This window comes from Coregonus lavaretus (genome assembly GCF_964263955.1).
Source record: "Coregonus lavaretus genome assembly, chromosome: 13".
NCBI classification, from domain to species: Eukaryota; Metazoa; Chordata; class Actinopteri; order Salmoniformes; family Salmonidae; genus Coregonus; species Coregonus lavaretus.
Window position 1 is genome coordinate 11997123 of NC_140000.1, and position 25192 is coordinate 12022314.

The 25192-nt window shown below is 45.8% G+C and overlaps 1 protein-coding gene and 1 long non-coding RNA gene across 2 annotated transcripts in view; both read left to right on the forward strand.

Annotated features, from left to right (window-relative positions):
• The window catches only part of LOC311140497 (cell adhesion molecule CEACAM1-like), a 48536-nt gene extending 44373 nt beyond the window's left edge, over positions 1-4163 (forward strand). The window contains exons 8-10 of the mRNA XM_084175577.1: positions 196-239; positions 760-800; positions 1839-4163. Coding sequence (XP_084031703.1) covers positions 196-239; positions 760-800; positions 1839-2081 — 328 coding nt within the window. The 3' untranslated portion in view covers positions 2082-4163. The remainder of the gene's footprint in view (positions 1-195; positions 240-759; positions 801-1838) is intronic.
• A 13459-nt stretch (positions 4164-17622) lies between these two features.
• On the forward strand, positions 17623-20379 carry LOC311140499. The gene is made up of 2 exons (XR_014614144.1): positions 17623-17657; positions 18793-20379. It is a non-coding gene; the product is annotated as an uncharacterized lncRNA (long non-coding RNA).
• Positions 20380-25192: the final 4813 nt, after the last annotated feature.

Below are 25192 nucleotides of genomic sequence, written 5' to 3' on the forward strand. Positions count from 1 at the left end.
CTGATAACAGGTTAACCCTCTCTGTATTTGGCTGGCAGGGCTGATTGTCAATGGTTGTTACGGAGAAATATAATTGTACAGAATTTGTTGGTGGTTCACAATGCATTTGCCTCATCTAAATTAAGCCTACATGTGTCTCTGCAAATAACAATAATGATTTCCCAAAGATACTGACTGCTCCCTAATTTACATTAGTTTATTCAAGAAAGAATCCTCCAGTGGAAATGGTGTTGGCAACAGTAAGTATGAGTTATGTGTCTCACATGCATCCATTGATTTAGTAAATAATGTATATGACCACTTAATGACCTTATGGTCTACATCTACTTCTGCTCTGTCTACTACCACTCTAGTAGTAAATGGATCTCCATATCTCTATCCACTGGGCACATACTGGTTGAATCAACGTTGTTTCCACGTCATTTCAATGAAATTACGTTGAACCAACGTGGAATAGATGTTGAATTGACGTCTGTGTCCAGTGGGTCTGTTCCCAGCTCTCTGAATACCTAAATTCCTCTGTTTACGTGGGCAAACAATCTCTGCTCCCGCTTACCATAATCTTCTGCACAGACACACAAAATATGAACTAATGATAACCTACTAATGTTAAGCATCATGCCTGTAATCTAAGGCAATGCTTTCAATTAAGGTGTGAATATAGACACTCAAAGTGGATCAGGGTTTCATAATTGGCAAGCCTATATACTGTAAACTACAGCTCCATCTCTAAATGCAGTTTGTGTGTCATCTCAATAGGTACAAGCTCTGCTAACGGTGGGGGACCAGGAGGAAACCAGGTACTATGCACTGTCATGTCATGCATTTAACTGTCATGTATTCTGTTTTCATAGCTTCCATAGTACATTGGTTTATCTGATATGCTTTTATTCCTTTGATTCTGCCATTTTGAGTAAAAAGAGCTGCACACTGGGCTTCATGTACAGTATCATATCTTGTCTGGCTATCAGAGATCATGATCAGTATAGTAAATATCAGTGTTGTGTAAGACCGAAGAGAATAATGTAATGATAATCACAGATAGCCTCGTCACAGTGTAGAGAAAGATGGGTCAATATAATAGTTATAATCATTATATAACTATATGACTATAATAGTTAACATAGCCTACCTAGAGCTTGGCTCTGGTGCTATATCTCCTGGCGTCTCTGCTAAGCAACAGTCTGGCCTTTGACCAGGTTTATAACCTCACATCATTATAGTGATGAGCACACTTCCAGGCAGGGGCAGTATGCATGGCCTGTTTACTGTAAGGCTGAGGGACTTTGCTCCAGGAAGATAATATTATATTGAGCTTACACAACTTTTATTGTGAAGTATTTCAAATAGATGAAACTGTTTCCTCAGTTCAGACAAATGTATTTCTGTCAAGTGCCACGAGCCTTAATGTATCCAATTTGGCTGCAATTTAATCTTTCCTGAAACTTAACCAAAATAAATATGAAAGCTATGAGGAACTACCTTTGTAATCAACACCACTGACCTCTTTCAGGATGACAATAGAAACATGCCAACCTGCTCATAATGAGCTAGTCTGGTAACTGGTTCACTAGCCGTGTGACACACCTTATCTCCTGGCATGCAAGGCTAGTAATGACCACACAGTTTGAGGGGATGTAACAAGCTCCCTGCCCTCAAGAAGTTGTATGAGAAATAACCAAAAGCATGTTGACTGAACTAACTCTGTGTTTGCAATTATCCACTGCTCTGGTGCTTATAGCTCTAGATGTCAGGCAATATAAGTGGGGACCTGAGTTTTTCCATTTCAGGTCATGGTCAGGACTTAACTAGGACATGTCTCTACTCTGTCCTCCTAGGACCTGAACTATGCAGACATCACGCAATTCCAGAAGAGGGACGGTGGGTCAGTTCAGCTGGGGAACCTGGGTACTTCCTCCACAGAGTACGCTCAGGTCCGAGTCAACAACCGGCCCAGTCAGCCTGCCGAACTGCCCACCTACCAAGCCCACCAATCCCAGTATTCCCAGGTGAACAAGCCCGCCCTTAAGACTGCCCCCGATGCTGCATCCACCATCTACTCAGATGTCCGAAGGAACTGACCACGCCTCCCTGTCAATCATCTGGACCAGTTGGGGTCAGTCAGGGCGACCAGGCCTGTTCAGACATGGTCAGTGAAGCCCCACAACCTTCTGTGTCTACAGTATGTGCCAACCAAACCTTTTCTAATACCTTATTAGGCCTTACAGATCCCTGGACAAACAAAAATGTCAGTTGACCCCTTAGCTATTATCAATACATTGGGTGCTCATTTGTTTTATCATTTATACTCAACTAATAGTAAAGAAATTATATTTCATTGACAATGTCGTAATAGATCTTAATGGTCGTGAGTATTTTGATATACACAAAAAATACAGCTACATACACAATTAAAGAAAGTCTCCCTTACTGCTCTATTCAGTTCTCATACATACTGTGGAGGTAACTGTACTGTACCACATATTGGGAAAAGCATTCGCATGCGTCCCTAGTTTTAGCATAATAGCAACATAGAGGAACACCATCTCTCAGGGTGACGTGGGTACCATTACATTTACGTCATTTAGCAGACGCTCTCATCCAGAGCGACTTACAGGAGCAATTAGGGTTAAGTGCCTTTCTCAAGGGCACATCGACAGATTTTTCACCTAGTCGGCTCGGGGATTAGAACCAACGACCTTTCAGTTACTGGCACAACGCTCTTAACCACTAAGCTACCTGCCGCCCCCATGACCATTGCCCTGGTCATTTGCATGTACGGTGTACATGATACCTTATGTACTGTTAGATACAGTATCATAAAATGGAAATGAAATAGCCCTGTGCGCAGTATGTGTAAATGATCAATACTTTGTTTGTTTTGTTTATTAGCAATAGATGGCTCTCACTGTTGCTTTGTTTCTCTTGTAAAAAAAATTATTGCGTGTACAGGATGTGCATTCAGGAATTATTTTTATCAATAATTTCCCTATTGCTATTTGATTATTAAAACACCAATAACAAGATAGAATATTTTGCTTATTATTTCTAAGAATATCTTTGTAAGTTGAAATGAACGAAACCAACAATGGTTATGTCGGTGACAAGGTTCAGTACCACACACATCTAGCATAGAACTTTAGCATAGAACTTCCTGCATTGTTGCTTGTGGACAACAAAGTCCGAACCATGCAATGGGAAGTTGTTAAACATTGCACTACCCCTTTAGCTTTAATAACAAAGCTGTATTTATTATTTGGGACATTTTCGACAATGATGCTTGTACCGCAAACTTATATTACTATATTTTAAATGATTCAATGAATTTACAATGTGAGAAAGTAGGCTTGACTTACAGTGAGATACATTTGATAATTGTTTTGATTGCCAGCTTTATTCTGGTTTATTGTGGTTCCAAGCATTTTTGTTATTTGTGAATCCACCTATGTTTGAGTTATGATGTATTTTGCAGCAAAAATAGAAGTGCCTGTATGCTTAAGAATTGTTTATTTAATGTCAAATGTGCTGTACATGATTTAGTGCCACATCTACTCCCAAACCAAACCAAACATTCCAGTCTATCTACTCCCAAACCAATCATAGAGTTGTTATGTACAAACACAGGGGAAGGAACAGCATGTGTAATGCTATACTCCAATTTCAAAGGCCCTCTTGTTCAACCCTCTCAATACACTTAGTATTTCCTTTATACTCATATGAATCCATTGGTTCCTATGATGTGAATGTGGGCCTGTCATTAAAGTTTAACTTTCTAACCTGTATACTGCTACTGTACACTGCACATGATCATAATGCATAATGAATCTTAGACTTGTCTGCATAAAAAAAAAAAGAGGAATACAACTATTTGTTTTGAAATAATTGCACTTTTATGGAAGAATTAGAATTTGAATGCCAATAAATTGTATTTGCTGTAACATGGCCAAAGTTTCTGTCTTGGAGTGGCAGGGAATAAGCATACAGGGTTCTGTTTTCAAATTGCTGTGTAGTACAGAAAAAGTACATCTGAGACAAACTATTTGGGGGTTTGAATGGTTTAAACTAAAGAATCTGGCAGTAACATATTCTTAATTTTAATAATGAACTGTAATGAGTGAAGTCCACGTATAATATTAAAGCACTTCTCTCTTTTAACAGTGTAATATTTCTGGAACTTCCTTGTTGAATATTTTAAAGCGCTTCCCTCTTTTAAAGGGCAGTTACGCCACTTTTCAATCTCATATTCATTATCTCCAGTACCAAACCAGTGTCGACATATGTGAAAACAGCGTGTTTCTATGAAAGGTCCTAAAAAATGCTTCTTTGTGACACCACTGGGTAGGATAATTTTTTTAACAAAAACAGTGATTTTTCAAACCCTGCAACCCGTTTCTAGCCAGAGGGAGGGTATTTTCTTGCTCCCCACATCACCGCGAATTTCAGTGTTTGAAAATCACTCTTTGAGGATGTAATCGGGTAGAACTTTTTAACTTTACATATTTTTCTACAAAATGTAGAAATGTGCCATTTTCACATATGTAGAAACTGGTATTGTGCTGGAGATAATGAAAATGAGGTTGAAAAGTGGTGGAGTTGCCCTTTAACAGTATGATGCTTCTGGAATTTCCTCGTTGAAAATACACAGGCACACACGCTCTCTTTCTCTTATTTTCTTTCCCTCTCGCATGAGTTTGGATATGTTTTACATTCATTAGTAAAGTGAATAAACATCTGTCTCTGAAGCACAAAGATGCAGTTATACGGTACATCACATTTGACATTGGGTTTCACAGAGTGCAAATAAGAGGACGGACCTGTGACAATCAGGGGAAACAGCTCATTAACTATTTTGAAAGGGAGACAAAATGCTAATGTTTTAGTGTTTGTTTTTTACCATATATATGTTGACTCATACAGGTTGTCACCTTAGCAGTGTTTTGTTTATTTTTTATTGCACTATCAGAGCCCAATAAATCCATCGGAAAAATTGAATTATGCAAATAGATTTAATTCATTCAGGGCCTGCAAAACACACCAGCCACCCATGGACTGATATAACACTGAACTGTTGAATCAACCTCATCTAACTCTTCATTTAACAGAATCTCACAGCAATATTTTTTTATCCATTTAATCCTTTATTTATAGACGTGATGCCGTTGAGATAACAAGTGTATTTTACCTACTTCAAGAAGGCAGCCATTTCTTTTATATACACTACCAGTCAAAAGTTTAGACACACCTTTCAGTTGTAAATGAGAACTTGTTCTCAACTGGTTTACCTGGTTAAATAAAGGTTAAATAAAAAATTGAAAATAAAATAAAAACACACAAATCTAAGTAAGGAATGAATTAAGAATATATACATATATGGACGAGCCATGTCAGAGCGGCATGGACTAAGATACAGTAGAATAGTATAGAATACAGTATATACATATGAGATGAGTAATGCAAGATATATAAACATTATTAAAGTCGCTAGTGTTCCATTTCAGTGATTTCTAGTCTATGTCTATAGGCAGCAGCCTCTAATGTGCTAGTGATTGCTGTTTAACAGTCTGATGGCCTTGAGATAGAAGCTGTTTTTCAGTCTCTCGGTCCCAGCTTTGATGCACCTGTACTGACCTCGCCTTCTGGATGATAGCGGGGTGAACAGGCAGTGGCTCGGGTGGTTGATGTCCTTGATGATCTTTTTGGCCTTCCTGTGACATCGGGTGCTGTAGGTGTCCTGGAGGGTGGGTAGTTTGCCCCCGGTAATGCGTTGTGTAGACCGCACCACCCTCTGGAGAACCTTCAAATCAAATCAAATCAAATTGTATTTGCCACATGCACCGAATACAACAGGTGTAGACATTACCGTGAAATGCTTACTTACAGCCCTTAACCAACAATGCATTTTTTTCTTAATAAAAAAGTACAACAAAACAACAACAACAAAAAAGTGTTGTGAAAAAAAGAGCAAAAGTAAAATAAAATAACAGTAGGGAGGCAATATACAGGGGGGTACCGGTGCAGAGTCAATGTGCGGGGGAACCGGCTAGTTGAGGTAGTTCAGGTAATATGTACATGTGGGTAGAGTTAAAGTGACTATGCATAAATAATTAACAGAGTAGCAGCAGCGTAAAAAGATGGGGTGGGGGTGCAAAAGTCTGGGTAGCCATGATTAGCTGTTCAGGAGTCTTATGGCTTGGGGGTAGAAGCTGTTAAGAAGCCTTTTGGACCTAGACTTGGCGCTCCGGTACCGCTTGCCATGACTAGGGTGGCTGGAGTCTTTGACAATTTTGAGGGCCTTCCTCTGACACTGCCTGGTATAGAGGTCCTGGATGGCAGGAAGCTTGGCCCCAGTGATGTACTGGGCCGTACGCACTACCCTCTGTAGTGCCTTGCGGTCGGAGGCCGAGCAGTTGCCATACCAGGCGGTGATGCAACCAGTCAGGATCCTCTCTATGGTGCAGCTGTAGAACCTTTTGAGGATCTGAGGACCCATGCCAAATCTTTTCAGTCTCCTGAGGGGGAATAGGTTTTGTCGTGCCCTCTTCACGACTGTCTTGGTGTGCTTGGACCATGATAGTTCGTTGGTGATGTGGACACCAAGGAACTTGAAGCTCTCAACCTGTTCCACTACAGCCCCGTCGATGAGAATGGGGGCGTGCTCAGTCCTCTTTTTTTTCCTGTAGTCCACAATCATCTCCTTTGTCTTGGTCACGTTGAGGGAGAGTTTGTTATCCTGGCACCACACGGTCAGGTCTCTGACCTCCTCCCTATAGGTTGTCTCATCGTTGTCTGTGATCAGGCCTACCACTGTTGTGTCGTCGGAAAACTTAATGATTGAGTTGGAGGTGTGCTTGGCCATGCAGTCATGAGTGAACAGGGAGTACAGGAGGGGACTGAGCACGCAGCCATGAGGGGCCCCCGTGTTGAACACCAGTGTTGCGGATGTGTTGTTACCTACCTTTACCACCTGGGGGTAGCCCGTCAGGAAGTCCAGGATCGAGTTGCAGAGGGAGGTGTTTAGTCCCAGGGTCCTTAGCTTAGTGATGAGCTTTGAGGGCACTATGGTGTGGAACACTGAGCTGTAGTCAATGAATAGCATTCTCACATAGGTGTTCCTTTTGTCCAGGTGTGAAAGAGCAATAGAGATTGCATCATCTGTGGATCTGTTGGGGTGGTATGCAAATTGGAGTGGGTCTAGGGTTCCTGGATAATGGCTACAGACGTGAGTGCTACAGGTTGGTAGTCATTTAGGCAGGTTACCTTAGTGTTCCTGGGCACAGGGACTATGGTGGTCTGCCTGAAACATGTTGGTATTACAGACTCAGACAGGGAGAGGTTGAAAATGTCAGTGAAGACACTTGCCAGTTGGTCAGTACACGTCCTGGTAATCTGTCTGGCCCTTGTGAATGTAGACCTGTTTAACGGTCTTATTCACATTGGCTACGGAGAGCATGATCACAAAGTCGTCCGGAACAGCTGATGCTCTCATACATGTTTCAGTGTTACTTGCCTCGAAGCAAGCATAGAAGTAATTTAGCTTGTCTGGTAGGCTGGTGTCACTGGGCAGCTCGCGGCTGTGCTTCCCTTTGTAGTCTGTAATAGTTTGCAAGCCCTGCCACATCCGACGAGCATCGGGCCGGTGTAATACGATTTGATCTTAGTCCTGTATTAACGCTTTGCCTGTTTGAAGGTTCTTCGGAGGGCATAGCGGGATTTTTTATTAGCTTCCGGGTTAGAGCCCCGCTCCTTGAAAGCGGCAGCTCTACCCTTTAGCTCAGTGTGGATGTTGCCTGTAATCCATGGCTTCTGGTTGGGGTATGTACGTACAGTCACTGTGGGGATGACGTCATCGATGCACTTATTGATGAAGCCAGTGACTGATGTGATGTACTCCTCAATGCCATCGGAAGAATCCCGGAACATATTCCAGTCTGTGCTAGCAAAACAGTCCTGTAGCTTAGCATCTGCTTCATCTGACCACTTTTTTATTGACCGAGTCAATAATGCTTTAGTTTTTGCTTGTAAGCAGGAATCAGGAGGATATAATTATGGTCAGATTTGCAAAATGGAGGGCGAGGGAGAGCTTTGTACGCGTCTCTGTGTGTGGAGTAAAGGGGGTCTAGAGTTTTTTCCCCTCTGGTTGCACATTTAACATGCTGGTAGAAATTAGTTCAAACGGATTTAAGTTTCCCTGCATTAATGTTCCCGGCAACTAGCAGCGCCGCTTCTGGATGAGCGTTTTCCTGTTTGCTTATGGCCGTATACAGCTCATTGAGTTCGGTCTTAGTGCCAGCATCGGTTTGTGGTGGTAAATAGACAGCTACGAAGAATATAGATGAAAACTCTCTTGGTAGATAGTGTGGTCTACATCTTATCATGAGATACTCTACCTCAGGCGAGCAAAAACTTGAGACTTCCTTAGATATCATGCACCAGCTGTTGTTTACAAATATACATAGACTGCCACCCCTTGTCTTACCAGAGGCTTCTGTTCTATCCTGCCTATACAGTGTATAACCCGACAGCTGTAAGTTATTCATGTCGTCATTCAGCCACGACTCGTGAAACATAAGATATTACAGTTTTTAATGTCCCGTTGGTAGGATATACGTGCTTGTAGTTTGTCCACTTTATTATCCAGCGATTGTATGTTGGCAAATAGTACCGAAGGCAAAGGCAGATTAGCCACTCATCCCCGGCTCCTTACAAGGCACCCCAATCTCCTTACGCGATATCTCCATCTCTTTCTCCTGCGAATGACAGAGATGAGGGCCCTGTCGGGTGTCCTGAGCACATCCCTCTCGTCCGACTCATTAAAGAAAAAGTATTTGTCCAGTGCAAGGTGAGTAATCACTGTTCTGATGCCCTGAAGCTCTTTTCGGTCATAAGAGACGGTAGCAGCAACATTATATACAAAATAAGTTACAAAGAATGCGAAAATACAAACAAAATAGCACGGTTGGTTAAGAGCCCATAAAATGGTAGCCATCCCCTCCGGCGCCATTTATCATAAGTTGGCTCTGTGTTTTTCCTCCAAGGCATGGCTTTTCAAGTAGCCAAACACATATTTCTGGAATCAGATATACAATTATGAGTTATAGTAAGAGAGGGTTTCAAAATAAATAGTAATACACAATATGTGAAGGCTGTGGAAAGGTCAATTGTTGGGCAGTTAACCATTTCCTATAGGTCATTATAGACATATTGTCAGGGGTGCTGAAGGTGGGTGTGGTGAATGAATCAAGCGCAGGAGGCAGAGGTACAGTCCAAAAGACTTTAGTGCAATATCCACAAGAGAAAAGCACATAATAGCCCGAAGGCGAAAATCACGGCGCACACAGGCGTCAAATAAACGGCGCACAAACATGTGCAAACAAACCTCTCCAAAACACTGGAGGGAGGAACAAAGCTCCAACACGAAAACAGAATGGGCAATCACACGCAAACACAGACACACACAACGAGAACTAAATAGAACACTAACGAGGACTAACTAGACACAGGTGTACAACATCAAGACAAAACCAAACGAACATGAAACATAGATCGGTGGCAGCTAGTACTCCGGGGACGACGACCGCCGAAGCCTGCTCGAACCAGGAGGAGGAGCAGCCTCGGCCGAAACCGTGACAGTACCCCCCCCTTGACGCGCGGCTCCAGCCGTGCGCCGACCCCGGCCTCGGGGACGACCAGGAGGACGCGGAGCAGGGCGCGCGGGATGGTCCCGGTGGAACTCCGACAGGAGAGATGGGTCTAGGATGTCCCTCCGCGGCACCCAGCACCGCTCCTCCGGGCCGTACCCCTCCCACTCCACGAGATACTGGAGACCCCCCATCCGGCGTCTGGAGTCCAAGATGGACCGAACGGTGTACGCCGGAGCCCCCTCGATGTCCAATGGGGGCGGAGGAGTCTCTCCTATCTCATTGTCCTGGAGTGGACCAGCTACCACCGGCCTGAGAAGAGACACATGGAACGAGGGGTTAATATTCTTATATTCAACAGGTAGATGTAACTTATAACACACCTCGTTCAATCTTCTCAGGACTTTAAAGGGCCCCACAAACCGCCGACCCAGCTTCCGGCAGGGCAGGCGGAGGGGTAGGTTTCTGGTAGAGAGCCAGACTCGATCTCCGGGTGCGTACACCGGCCCCTCACTGCGGTGGAGATCGGCGCTCGCCTTGTGACGAAGGACGGCCCGCTGCAGGTGGACGTGGGCAGCGTTCCACATCTCTTCCGAGCGCCTCATCCAATCATCCACCGCAGGGGCCTCGATCTGGCTCTGCTGCCACGGTGCCAGAACCGGCTGGTAACCTAATACACATTGGAAAGGGGTTAGGTTGGTAGAGGAGTGGCGGAGAGAGTTCTGGGCCATCTCGGCCCAGGGAATGTAACGCGCCCACTCCTCAGGCCGGTCCTGGCAATACGACCTCAGAAACCTACCCACATCCTGGTTGACACGTTCTACCTGCCCGTTACTCTCCGGGTGGTACCCCGAGGTAAGGCTAACCGAGACCCCCAAATGCTCCATAAACGCTATCCACACCCGGGAGGTAAACTGGGTTGCCTCGATCAGACACTATATCCTCGGGGACCCCGTAATGCCGGAAGACGTGGGTAAATAGGGCCTCAGCGGTCTGTAGGGCAGTAGGAAGACCCGACATAGGGAGAAGACGACAGGCCTTAGAGAACCGGTCCACAACGACCAGGATGATGGTATTCCCCTGAGAGAGGGGAAGGTCTGTTACAAAATCCACCGAGAGGTGGGACCATGGTCGTTGTGGAACGGGTAGGGGCTGTAACTTACCCCTGGGCAGATGTCGGGGCGCCTTACACTGGGCGCACACCGAGCAGGAGGAGACGTAAACCCTCACATCTCTAGCCAAAGTAGGCCACCAGTATTTAGTGCTAAGGCAATGCACTGTCCGGCCAATACCCGGATGTCCAGAGGAGGGTGACGTGTGAGCCCAGTAAATGAGTCGATCCCGAATCTCGAGCGGAACGTACCTCCGACCCTCAGGACATTGTGGAGGGCTGGGGTCGGTACGCAACGCTCGCTCGATCTCGGCATCGACCTCCCACACCACCGGTGCCACAAGGCAAGACTCCGGTAGTATGGGAGTAGGCTCAACGGACCTCTCCTCCGTGTCATACCGCCGGGACAGTGCATCTGCCTTACCATTCTGGGACCCAGGGATGTACGTGATTTTAAATACGAACCTGGTGAGAAACATACTCCATCGAGCCTGGCGAGGGTTCAGTCTCCTCGCTGCCCGGATGTACTCCAGGTTTCGATGGTCAGTCAAAATGAGGAAAGGGTGTTGAGCCCCCTCAAGCCAATGCCTCCACACCTTAAGGGCTTGAACTACAGCTAACAGCTCCCTGTCCCCAACGTCATAGTTACGCTCCGCCGGGCTGAGCTTTTTGGAGTAAAAAGCACAGGGGCGGAGTTTAGGTAGCGAGCCGGACCGTTGAGAGAGAACGGCCCCTATACCAGCCTCAGACGCGTCCACCTCAACCTGAAAGGGAATTGTGGGATCCGGATGCGCCAGCACCGGAGCCGACGTAAACAGGTCCTTCAGTCTCCCAAAGGCCCTGTCCGCATCAGCTGACCACTGCAGGCGCACCGGACCCCCCTTCAGAAGTGACGTGATGGGAGCTGCCACCTGTCCAAAACCCCGGATAAACCTCCGGTAGTAATTCGCAAAGCCCAAGAACTGCTGCACCTCTTTTACAGTGGTTGGAGTTTGCCAATTACGCACAGCGGACACACGATCCACCTCCATTCTCACCCCTGACGCGGACAACCGATACCCCAAAAAGGAGACCGACTCCTGGAAAAACAGACATTTCTCTGCCTTGACATATAGGTCGTGCTCCAACAGCCTCCTCAATACACGTCGCACCAGGGTTACATGCTCGGCTCGGGTAGACGAGTACACCAGAATATCATCAATGTACACGACCACCCCTTGTCCCTGCATATCCCGGAAAATGTCGTCTACGAAGGATTGGAAGACTGATGGAGCATTCATCAACCCATATGGCATGACAAGATACTCGAAATGACCCGACGTGGTACTAAACACTGTTTTCCATTCATCGCCCTCCCTAATGCGCACCAAGTTATACGCGCTCCTGAGATCCAATTTTGTGAAAAACCGCGCTCCATGCAATGACTCCGTCATGGTCGCAATCAGAGGGAGTGGATAACTGTATTTCACAGTAATCTGATTGAGACCACGGTAATCAATGCACGGGCGCAACCCTCCATCTTTCTTTTTCACAAAAAAGAAACTCGAAGAGGCGGGGGAAGTGGAAGGCCGAATGTATCCCTGTCTCAAAGATTCGGCTATGTACGTCTCCATAGCTTTTCTCTCCTCTTGAGACAAAGGATACACATGGCTCCGTGGGAGCGCTGCTCCTGCCTGGAGATCAATCGCACAATCCCCCTGTCTATGGGGAGGCAACTGCGTCGCCCTAGTCTTGCTAAACACGAGAGCTAAATCCCCATATTCAGGCGGAATGTGCAGTGCGGGCACTTGGTTTGGACTTTCCACCGAAGTCGCCCCCACGGAAACACCCAGACATCGCCCCTCACACTGAGCAGACCACCCATCGAGAGCCCTCTGTTGCCACGAAATAGCAGGGTTATGGGTGCTTAACCAGGGAATTCCCAGCACCACTGGGTACGCAGGAGAGTCGATCAGATACAGCTGTATAGTCTCTTCATGACCCCCCTGCGCACACATCCTAAGTGGCGCTGTGACTTCCCTGATCAACCCCGACCCCAACGGGCGGCTATCTAAGGCATGAACGGGAAAAGGTTTGTCAACAGGTAGGAGAGGGATCCCTAACTCTAAACAAAATTTTCGATCAACAAAATTCCCAGCTGCGCCTGAATCTACTAGCGCCTTATGCTGGGAATGAGGTGCGACCTGTGGAAAACCAACAGGTATACAAAAGTGCGCAACAGAAAGCTCTGGGTAAGTGGGGCGTCTACTCACCTGGGAGGCCCCCCCAGTGCGTGGCCTGTTGTCTTCTCCCCCGGAGAACCCTCCCCAGCACCTGGCCGCAGTGTGCCCTCCACGACCGCACTTGGTGCAGGAGACAGGCCCCCTCGGGCTCTTCCTCCTCCGTTCTCTAGCGCCGGCACCCCCGAGCTCCATAGGGCTCGGCTCGGAGATGCCGGAGGGCGGAATGGACGGACCCCCCTCGGGACGTCCACGGGTGGCCAGCAGGGTGTCTAAACGGATGGACATATCGACCAACTGGTCGAAAGTCAGATGGGTATCCCTGCAGGCCAACTCCCGTTGAACGTCCTCCCGGAGGCTACACCGAAAATGGTCGATGAGAGCCCGTTCACGCCACCCTGCATCCGCCGCTAGAGTCCGGTACTCCAAAGCAAATGCCTGTGCGCTCCTCCTCCCCTGTCTTAAGTGGACTAGCCGCTCCCCCGCCGCTTTGCCCTCAGGTGGATGGTCAAACACGGCCTTGAAGCAGCGGGAGAACTCGGCGTAGGAGATGGTGTTGGCGTCCATCTTCCTCCACTCAGCGTTAGCCCACTCCAACGCCTTACCGGTGAGACAGGAGATGAGGGCGGAAATGCTCTCGTGTCCCGAGGGCGCCGGGTGTACGGTGGCAAGGTAGAGTTCCACTTGTAACAGGAACCCCTGACACCCGGCAGCGGTGCCGTCGTATGCCCTCGGGAGCGAGAGCCGAATCCCACTGGGTTCCGGTAGTTGGACGTGCGGGCTGACCGATGGTGATGGTGCGGTAGGTGGGGGTGTGGGTACCCCGCTGGTCTCCCATCTATGGAGGGTGTTCATCACTCGGTCCAGGGCGTGCCCGATTTGGTTGATACGATTCTCCTGACCACGAAGGCGCTCCTCCATGATCTGAGTGGGTACGGGTGCTCCTGCTGATTCCATAGTATGGTGTGTGATTCTGTCAGGGGTGCTGAAGGTGGGTGTGGTGAATGAATCAAGCGCAGGAGGCAGAGGTACAGTCCAAAAGACTTTAGTGCAATATCCACAAGAGAAAAGCACATAATAGCCCAAAGGCGAAAATCACGGTGCACACAGGCGTCAAATAAACGGCGCACAAACATGTGCAAACAAACCTCTCCAAAACACTGGAGGGAGGAACAAAGCTCCAACACGAAAACAGAATGGGCAATCACACACAAACACAGACACACACAACGAGAACTAAATAGAACACTAACGAGGACTAACTAGACACAGGTGTACAACATCAAGACAAAACCAAACGAACATGAAACATAGATCGGTGGCAGCTAGTACTCCGGGGACGACGACCGCCGAAGCCTGCCCGAACCAGGAGGAGGAGCAGCCTCGGCCGAAACCGTGACACATATAACAACCAAAGTATTGCTCCGCCGTGTGAAGGGGCGATATATTGAGTATAGTTTACAGGAAAAGGAGTTTATAATATGATAACAGATTGACCCTCCCTGTATTTGGCTGGCAGGGCTGGTTGTCAATGGTTGTTATCAACAAATGTAATTCTACAGAATTTGTTGGTGGTTTAATGTTGTGAACTTGCCGCTTCTAAATTAGGCCTACATGTGTCTCTGCAAATTTGTATTTAGTATTTTTATTTAACCTTTATTTAACTAGGCAAGTCAGTTAAGAACAAATACTTATTTACAATGACGGACTACCCGGGCCAAACCCGGACGATGCTGGGTTTAATTTCCCAAAGATACTGACTGCTCCCTAATTTACATTAGTTTCTTCAAGAAAGAATCCTCCAGTGGAAGGAGTGTTGGCAACAGTAAGTATGAGTTATGTGTCTCAAATGCATCCATTGATTTAGCAAATGAATAATTGATGTACACTACCGGTCAAAGGTTTTAGAACACCTACTCATTCAAGGGTTTTTCTTTATTTTTACTATTCTCTACATCGTAGAATAATAGTGAAGACATCAAAACTATGAAATAACACATATGGAATCATGTAGTAACCAAAAAAGTGTTAATATATTTTATATTTGAAATTCTTCAAATAGCCACCCTTTGCCTTGATGACAGCTTAGCACACTCTTGGCATTCTCTCAACAAGCTTCATGAGGTAGTCACCTGGAATGTATTTCAATTAACAGGTGTGCCTTCTTAAAAGTTAATTTGTGGAATTTCTTTCCTTCTTAATGCGTTTGAGCCAATCAGTTGTGTTGTGACAAGGTAGGGGGGTATACAAAAGATAGCCCTATTTGGTAAAAGACCAAGTCCATATTATGGCAGGAACAGCTCAAATAAGCAAAGAGAAACGACAGTCCATCATTACTTTAAGACATGAAAGTCAGTCAATACGGAAGATGTCAAGAACTTTTAAAGTTTCTTCAAGTGCAGTCGCAAAAACCATCAAGCGCTATGATGAAACTGGCTCTCATGAGGACCGCCACAGGAATGGAAGACCCAGAGTTACCTCTGCTGCAGAGGATAAGATAATTCGTTACCAGCCTCAGAAATTGCATCACAAATAAATGTAACAGACACATCTCAACATCAACTGTTCAGAGGAGACTGCGTGAATCAGGCCTTCATGGTCGAATTTCTGCAAAGAAACTACTACTAAAGGACACCAATAAGAAGAAGAGACTTGCTTGGGCCAAGAAACACGAGCAATGGACATTACACCGTTGGAAATGTGTCCTTTGGTCCGGAGTCCAAATTGGAGATTTTTGGTTCCAACAGCCGTGTCTTTGTGATACGCAGAGTAGGTGAACGGATGATCTCTGCATGTGTATTTCCCACCATAAGGCACGGAGTGCGAAGTGTGATTGTATGGGGGTGCTTTGCTTGTGACACTGTCTGTGATTTATTTAGAATTCAAGGCACACTTAACCAGCATGGCCACGACAGCATTCTGCAGCGATATGCCATCCCATCTGGTTTGAGCTTAGTGGGACTAGCATTTGTTTTTCAACAGGACAATGACCCAACACACCTCCAGGCTGTGTAAGGGCTATTTTACCAAGAAGGAGAGTGATGGAGTGCTGCATCAGATGACCTGGCCTCCACAATCCCCCGACCTCAACCAAATTGAGATGGTTTAGGATGAGTCGGACCGCAGAGTGAAGGAAAAGCAGCCAACAAGTGCTCGGCATATGTGGGAACTCCTTCAAGACTGTTGGAAAAGCATTCCAGGTGAAGCTGGTTGAGAGAATGCCAAGAGTGTGCAAAGCTGTCATCAAGACAAAGGGTGGCTATTTGAAAAATCTCAAAAATAAAATATAATTTGATTTGTTTAACACTTTTTTGGTTACTACATGGTTCCATATGTGTTATTTCATAGTTTTGATGTCTTCACTATTATTCTGCAATGTAGAAAATAGTAAAAATAAAGAAAAACCCTTGAATGAGTAGGTGTTCTAAAACTTTTGACCGGTAGTGTATATGCCAACCTAATGACTTTCAGGTCTACATCTACCTCTGCTCTGTCTACAACCACTCTCTAATAGTAAATGGATCTCCATATCTCTACCCACTGGGCACACACTGGTTGAATCAACGTTGTTTCAAATCAAATCAACCAAATTGTATTTGTCACATGCGCCGAATACAATAGTGAAATGTCTTCTTACAAGCCCTTAACCAACAATGCAGTTTTAAGAAAGAATACCAAAAAATATTACAAAAAAAATACAATCTAAAATAATACGAAATAAATTTAACAAATAATTAAAGAGCAGCAGTAAATATAACAATAGCAAGGTTATATACAGGGGGTACCGGTACCGAGTCAATGTGCGGGGGCACCGGTTTTTCAAGGTAATTGGGGTAATATGTACATTTAGGTAGAGTTATTAAAGTGACTATGAATAGATAATAAAAAGACAGTAGCAACAGCGTAAAAGAGTGGTGGGGGGGCAATGCAAATAGTCTGGGTAGCCATTTGATTAGATGTTTAGGAGTCTTATGGCTTGGAGGTAGAAGCTGTTTAGAAGCCTGTTGGACCTAGACTTGGCACTCCGGTACCGCTTGCCGTGCGGTAGCAGAGAGAACAGTCTATGACTAGGGTGGCTGGAGTCTTTGACAACTTTTAGGGCCTTCCTCTGAAACCGCCTGGTATAGAGGTCCTGGATGGCAGGAAGCTTGGCCCCAGTGATGTACTGGGCCGTACGCACTACCCTCTGTAGGTCCTTGCGGTCAGAGGCCGAGCAGTTCCCATACCAGGCAGTGATGCAACCAGTCAGGATGCTCTCGATGGTGCAGCTGTAGAACCATTTGAGGATCTGAGGACCCATGCCAAATATTTTCAGTCTCCTGGAGGGTAATAGGTTTTGTCGCGCCCTCATCACGACTGTCTTGGTGTGCTTGGACCATGTTAGTTTGTTGGGTTCCTTAGATATCGTGCACCTGCTGTTGTCTTACCAGAGGCTTACCAGAGGCTGCTGTTCTATCCTGCCGATACAGTGTATAACCTGCCAGCTGTATGTTATTCATGTCATCGTTCAGCCACGACTCGGTGAAACATAAGATATTACAGTTGGCAATGCTTTCAATGAAGGTGTGCGTATAGTAGATTAGTGCTTCATAATTGTGAAGCCTAAATACTGTAAACTACAGCCCCATCTCTAACTGCTGTTTGTTTTTCTTCTGCTCTGCTAACGGAGGGGGACCAGGAGGAAACCAGGTACTATGCACTGTCATGTCATACATTTAACTGTCATGAATTTCTGTTTTCATAGCTTCCATAGTACATTTGTTTATCTGATATGGATGTAGGCTAATATGTAATACCAATGTATAGTACATCCATTATTGACAATATTGACATACTGCAGGTTCACAGATAAGTGACTGGCCTGCTTTTATTCCTTTGATTCTGCCATTTTGAGTAAAAAGAGCTGCACACTGGGCTACTTGTACAGTATCATAGCTTGTCTGCCTATCAGAGATCCTGATCCGAATAGTAAATATCAGCATTGTATAAGACTGAAGATAATAATCACAGATAGTCTCATCACAGTGTGGATAAAGATGGGTCAATATAATAGTTATAATAACTATATGATTATAATAGTTAACATAGCACCAGAGCCAAGGTAGGCTATATCTCCTGGCATCTCTGCTAAGCAACAGTCTGGCCTTTGACCAGGTTTATAACCTCATGTCATTATAGTGACGAGTACACTTCCAGGCAGGGGCAGTATGCATGGCCTGTTTACTGTAAGGCTGAGGGACTTTGCTCCAGGAAGAGAATATTATATTGGTTGCACACCTTTTATTGTAAAGTTTTTAAAATAGATTAAACTGTTTCCTTGGCTACTCAGCGATGACAAATGCCTTTCTGTCAAGTGTCACGAGCCCTAATGTGTCCATTTGGCTGCAATTTAATCTCTCCTGAAATTCAACCGAAAGAAATATGAAAGATATGAGGAACTATCTTTGTAATCAACACCACTGACCTCTTTCAAGATAACAATAGAAACACACCAACACGCCCATAATGGCCTAGTCTGGTAACTGGTTCAATAGCTGTGTGACACACCTTCACTCCTGGCATGCAAGGCTAGTGATGACCACACAGTTTGAGGGCTAGCAATGACCACACAGTTTGAGGGGATGTAACAAGCTCCCTGCTCTCAAGAAGTTGTACGAGAAATAACCAAAAGCAAGTTGACTGAACTAACTCTGTGTTTGCAATTATCCACTGTTCTGGTGCTTACAGCTCTAGATGTCAGGCAGTATAAGTAGGGACCTGAGTTTTTCCTTGTCAGGTCATGGTCAGGACTTAACTAGGACATGTCTCTACTCTGTCCTCCTAGGAGCTGAACTATGCAGACATCACGCAATTCCAGAAGAGGGACGGTGGGTCAGTTCAGCTGGGGAACCTGGGTACTTCCTCCACAGAGTACGCTCAGGTCCGAGTCAACAACCGGCCTGGTCAGCCTGCCAAACCGCCCACCTACCAAGCCCACCAATCCCAGTATTCCCAGGTGAAAAAGCCTGCCCTTAAGACTGCCCCTGATGCTGCATCCACCATCTACTCAGATGTCCGAAGGAACTGACCACGCCTCCCTGTCAATCATCTGGACCAGTTGGGGTCAGTCTGGGCGATCAGGCCTGTTCAAACATGGTCAGTGAAGCCCCCGCAACCTTCTGTGTCTACAGTATGTGCCAACCAAACTTTTTCTAATACCTTATTAGGCCTTACAAAAATGTCAGTTGACCCCTTAGCTGTTATCAATACATTGGGCGCTCATTTGTTTTATCATTTATACTCAACTAATAGTAAAGAAATTATATTTTATTGACAATGTCGTAATAGATCATCAGATCTTGATGGTCGTGAGTATTTTGATATACACAAAAAATACAGCTACATACACAATTAAAGATAGTCTCCCTTACTGCTCTTTTCAGTTCTCATACATACTGTGTAGGTAACTGTACTGTACCACAAATTGGGAAAAGCATTCGCATGCATCCCATGGTTTAGCAGAATAGCAACATAGAGGAACACCATCTCTGACGTGGGTACCATTGCCCTGGTCATTTACATGTACGGTGTACATGATACCTTCTGTACTGTTAGATACAGTATCATAAAAGGGAAATGAAATAGCCATGTGCGCAGTGTGTGTAAATGATCAATACTTTGTTTGTTTTGTTTATTAGCAATAGATGGCTCTCTCACTGTTGCTTTGTTTCTCTTGTTTATTTTTTTTATTGAGTGTACAGGATGTGCATTCAGGAATTATTTTTATCAATCATTTCCCTATTGCTATTTGATTGTTAAAACACCAATTACAAGATAGGGAATTAAAAATAATATTTTGCTTATTATTTCTAAGAATATCTTTGTAAGTTGAAATGAACGAAACCAACAATGGTTATGTCGGTGACAAGGTTCAGTACCACACACATCTAGCATAGAACTTTAGCATAGAACTTCCTGCATTGTTGCTTTTGGACAACAAAGTCCGAACCATGCAATGGGAAGTTGTTAAACATTGCACTACCCCTTTAGCTTTAATAACAAAGCTGTATTTATTATTTGGGACATTTTCTACAATGATGCTTGTACCTCAAACTTATTTCAATAACTTATATTACTATATTTTAAATGATTCAATGAATTTACAATGTGAGAAATACACTTAGTATTTCCTTTATACTCATATGAATCCATTGGTTCCTATGATGTGAATGTGGGCCTGTCATTAAAGTTGAACTTTCTAACCTGTATACTGCTACTGTACACACTGCACATGATTATAATGCATAATGAATCTTAGACTTGTCTGCCTTAAAAAAAAAGAAGAGGAATACAACTATTTGTTTTGAAATAATTGCACTTTTATGGAAGAATTAGAATTTGAATGCCAATAAATTATATTTGCTGTAACATGGCCAAAGTTTCTGTCTTGGAGTGGCAGGGAATAAGCATACAGGGTTCTGTTTTCAAATTGCTGTGTAGTACAGAAAAAGTACATCTGAGACAAACTTTTTGGGGGTTTGAATTGTTTAAACTAAAGAATCTGGCAGTAACATATTCTTAATTTTAATAATGAACTGTAATGAGTGAAGTCCACGTATAATATTAAAGCACTTCTCTCTTTTATGTCACACCCTGGCTCTGGGACTCATTATGTTGAGCCAGGGTGTGTGCATTCTATGTGTTTATTTCTATGTTGGTAGTTCTGTTGTGTCTATTTCTAGGTTGTTGTATTTGGTTGTTCAAATGACTCCCAATCGGAGGTAACGAGTGTCAGCTGTCGGCTCGTTATCTCTGATTGGGAGCCATATTTAAACTGTGTGTTTTCACCTTGTGGATGTGGGTTTTTGTTCCGTATCAGTCTTTGTCACTGTGGACTTCACGTATCGTCATTGTTTGTTGTTTTGGTGTTCTATACTTTAATATAATAAAGTCATGTTCGCTCAACGCGCTGCGCTTTGGTCTCCCTCATTGGACGATCGTGACAGAAAAACCCACCAAAAAAGGACCAAGCAGTGTGTCCAGGAGCAAGGAGAATGGACATGGGAGGAAGCGCCGGGTAAGGAGATCGAGAGGCTGGCGATGGCCCAGGTGGGCAAATCGTGGTCCTGGGAGGACATGCTCGGGGGCAAGGGACCTTGGGGGAGGATCAAGGCCCTAGCGAGAGAGGAGCAACGGCGTCAGCAGGGCCATCGTCGGAGGGACGAGAGGCAACCCCAAAAAGTTTTTTGGGGGGGGCACATGGCTTGGGCGGCCGGGCAGCAGGAGGCTGCCACAGGGAGACGTGGAGAGAAGGCTACCGGTTTACGGGAGCCATTGGCGAGTAGAGGGAGGGAAGCAGTTGAGGCACGGCGTGAGAGACTGAGGTGTGTTACCAGTCCGGTCCGGCCCGTTCCTGATCCCCGGTTAAGGCCAGTGGTGTGTGTTCCCAGTACGGACCGGCCTGTTCCTACTCCACGCACCAAGCCCACGGTGTGCGTCGCCAGTCCAGCCCGGCCGGTTCCTGCTCCACGTAATAAGCCTACGGTGTAAGTCGCCAGCCCAGCCCGGCCTGTTCCTGCTTCTCGCATCAAGCCTACGGTGTGCGTCGCCAGCCCAGCCCGGCCTGTTCCTGCTCCACGCACAGAACCTACGGTGTGCGTCGCCAGCCCAGCCCGGCCGGTTCCTGCTCCACGTACTAAGCCTACGGTGTACGTCGCCAGCCCAGCCCGGCCTGTTCCTGCTTCTCGCATCAAGCCTACGGTGTGCGTCGCCAGCCCAGCCCGGCCTGTTCCTGCTCCACGCACAGAACCTACGGTGTGCGTCGCCAGCCCAGCCCGGCCTGTTCCTGCTCCACGCACTAAACCTACGGTGTGCGTCGCCAGCCCGACCCGGCCTGTTCCTGCCACTCGCACCAAACCTACGGTGCGCGTCGCCAGCCCGGTCCGGCCTGTTCCTGCCAACCGCACCAAGTCTACGGTGCGCGTCGCCAGCCCGACCCGGCCTGTTCCTGCCACTCGCACCAAACCTACGGTGCGCGTCGCCAGCCCGGTCCGGCCTGTTCCTGCCACCCGCACCAAGTCTACGGTGCGCGTCGCCAGCCCGACCCGGCCTGTTCCTGCCACTCGCACCAAACCTACGGTGCGCGTCGCCAGCCCGGTCCGGCCTGTTCCTGCCACTCGCACCAAGCCAAGGGTGCGAGTCGTCAGCCTGGTCCAGCCCGTTCCTGCTACTCGCACCAAGCCAGGGGTACGAGTCGTCGGCCTGGTCCAGCCCGTTCCTGCTACTCGCACCAAGCCAAGGGTGCGAGCCGTCAGCCTGATCCAGCCCACTCCTGCTACTCGCACCAAGCCAGGGATGCGAGTCGTCAGCCTGGGGAGGCCCGTTCCGGCTCCACGCATCAAGCCTAGGGTGCGTTTCGTCGGCCCTGTCCGGCCCGTTCCTGCTCCCCGCACCAAGTCTGTGGTGCGTTTCGTCAGCCCTGTCCGGCCCGGTCCCGCTCTCCGCACCAAGCCAAGGGTGCGCTTCGTCAGCCCGGTCCGGCCCATTCCTGCTCCCCGCGCCAAGGCAGTGGTGCGCGTCGTCAGCCTGGTAAGGCCCGTTCGTCCTCCACGCACCAAGCCAGGGGCGCGTGTCGTCAGTCCGGCTCCGGCCAGCGGGGCTAGACAGGACCAGGGGTACTTTGGGGGGGTTGCAGAGGAGGTGGGGATCAAGGCCGGAGCCAGAGCCACCGCCGAGGAGGTATGCCCGCCCAGCCCTCCCTTGTTTAGCCCGTATTGAGGCGCGGTCGCAGTCCGCGCCTTTAGGGGGGGGTACTGTCACACCCTGGCTCTGGGACTCATTATGTTGAGCCAGGGTGTGTGCATTCTATGTGTTTATTTCTATGTTGGTAGTTCTGTTGTGTCTATTTCTAGGTTGTTGTATTTGGTTGTTCAAATGACTCCCAATCGGAGGTAACGAGTGTCAGCTGTCGGCTCGTTATCTCTGATTGGGAGCCATATTTAAACTGTGTGTTTTCACCTTGTGGTTGTGGGTTTTTGTTCCGTATCAGTCTTTGTCACTGTGGACTTCACGTATCGTCGTTGTTTTGGTGTTCTATACTTTAATATAATAAAGTCATGTTCGCTCAACGCGCTGCGCTTTGGTCTCCCTCATTGGACGATCGTGACATTTTAACAGTGTAATATTTCTGGAACTTCCTTGTTGAATATTTTAAAGCGCTTCCCTCTTTTAAAGGGCAGTTACGCCACTTTTCAATCTCATATTCATTATCTCCAGTACCAAACCAGTGTCGATATATGTGAAAACAGCGTGTTTCTATGAAAGGTCCTAAAAAATGCTTCTTTGTGACACCACTGGGTAGGATAATTTTTTTAACAAAAACAGTGATTTTTCAAACCCTGCAACCCGTTTCTAGCCAGAGGGAGGGTATTTTCTTGCTCCCCACATCACCGCGAATTTCAGTGTTTGAAAATCACTCTTTGAGGATGTAATCGGGTAGAACTTTTTAGCTTTACATATTTTTCTACAAAATGTAGAAATGTGCCATTTTCACATATGTAGAAACTGGTATTGTGCTGGAGATAATGAAAATGAGGTTGAAAAGTGGTGGAGTTGCCCTTTAACAGTATGATGCTTCTGGAATTTCCTCGTTGAAAATACACAGGCACACACGCTCTCTTTCTGTTACTTTCTTTCCCTCTCGCATGAGTTTGGATATGTTTTACATTCATTAGTAAAGTGAATAAACATCTGTCTCTGAAGCACAAAGATGCAGTTATACGGTACATCACATTTGACATTGGGTTTCACAGAGTGCAAATAAGAGGACGGACCTGTGACAGTCAGGGGAAACAGCTCATTAACTATTTTGAAAGGGAGACAAAATGCTAATGTTTTAGTGTTTGTTTTTTACCATATATATGTTGACTCATACAGGTTGTCACCTTAGCAGAGTGTTTGTTTATTTTTTATTGCACTATCAGAGCCCAATAAATCCATCTGAAAAATTGAATTATGCAAATAGAGTTAATTCATTCAGGGCCTGCAAAACACACCAGCCACCCATGGACTGATATAACACTGAACTGTCGAATCAACCTCATCTAACTCTTCATTTAACAGAATCTCCTACAGCAATATTTTTTTATCCATTTAATCCTTTATTTATAGACGTGATGCCGTTGAGATAACAACTCTCTTTTACCTACTTCAAGAAGGCAGCCATTTCTTTATATACACTACCAGTCAAAAGTTTAGACACACCTTTCATAATTTTTACTATTTTCTACATTGCAGAATAATAGTGAAGACATCAAAACTATGAAATAACACATATGGAATCATGTAGCAAACAAAAAAGTGTTAAACAAATCAGAATATATTTTATGTTTGAGATTCTTCAAACAGCCACCCTTTGCCTTGATGAGAGCTTTGCACAACCTTGGCATTCTCTCAACCAGCTTCATGAGGTAGTCACCTGGAATGCATTTCAATTAACAGGTGTGCCTTGTTAAAGGTTAATTTGTGGAATTTCTTTCCTTCTTAATGCATTTGTGCCAATCAGTTGTGTTGTGACAAGGTAGGGGGGCATACAGAAGATAGCCCTATTTGGTAAAAGATCAGGTCCATATTATGGCAAGAAAAACTAAAATAAGCAAAGAGAAATGACAGTCCATCATTACTTTAAGACATGAAGGTCAGTCAATATGGAACATTTCAAGAACTTTGAAAGTTTCTTCAAGTGCAGTCACAAAAACCATCAAGTGCTATGATGAAACTGGCTCTCATGAGGACCTCCACATGAAAGGAAGACCCAGAGTTACCTCTGCTGCAGAGGATAAATTCATTAGAGTTAGCTGCACCTCAGATTGCAGCCCAAATAAATGCTTCACAGAGTTCAAGTAACAGACACATCTCAACATCAACTGTTCAGAGAAGACTGCGTGAAATCAGGCCTTCATGGTCAAATTGCTGCAAAGAAACCACTACTAAAGGACACCAATAAGAAGAAGAGACTTGCTTGGGCCAAGAAACACGAGCAATGGACATTAGACCGGTGGAAATCTGTCCTTTGGTCTGATGTGTCCAAATGTGAGATTTTTGGTTCCAACCGCCGTGTCTTTGTGAGATGCAGAGTAGGTGAACGGATGATCTCAACGTGTGGTTCCCACCATCAAGCATGGAGGAGGAAGTGTGATGGTGTGGGGGTGCTTTGCTGGTGACACTGTCTGTAATTTATTTCGAAT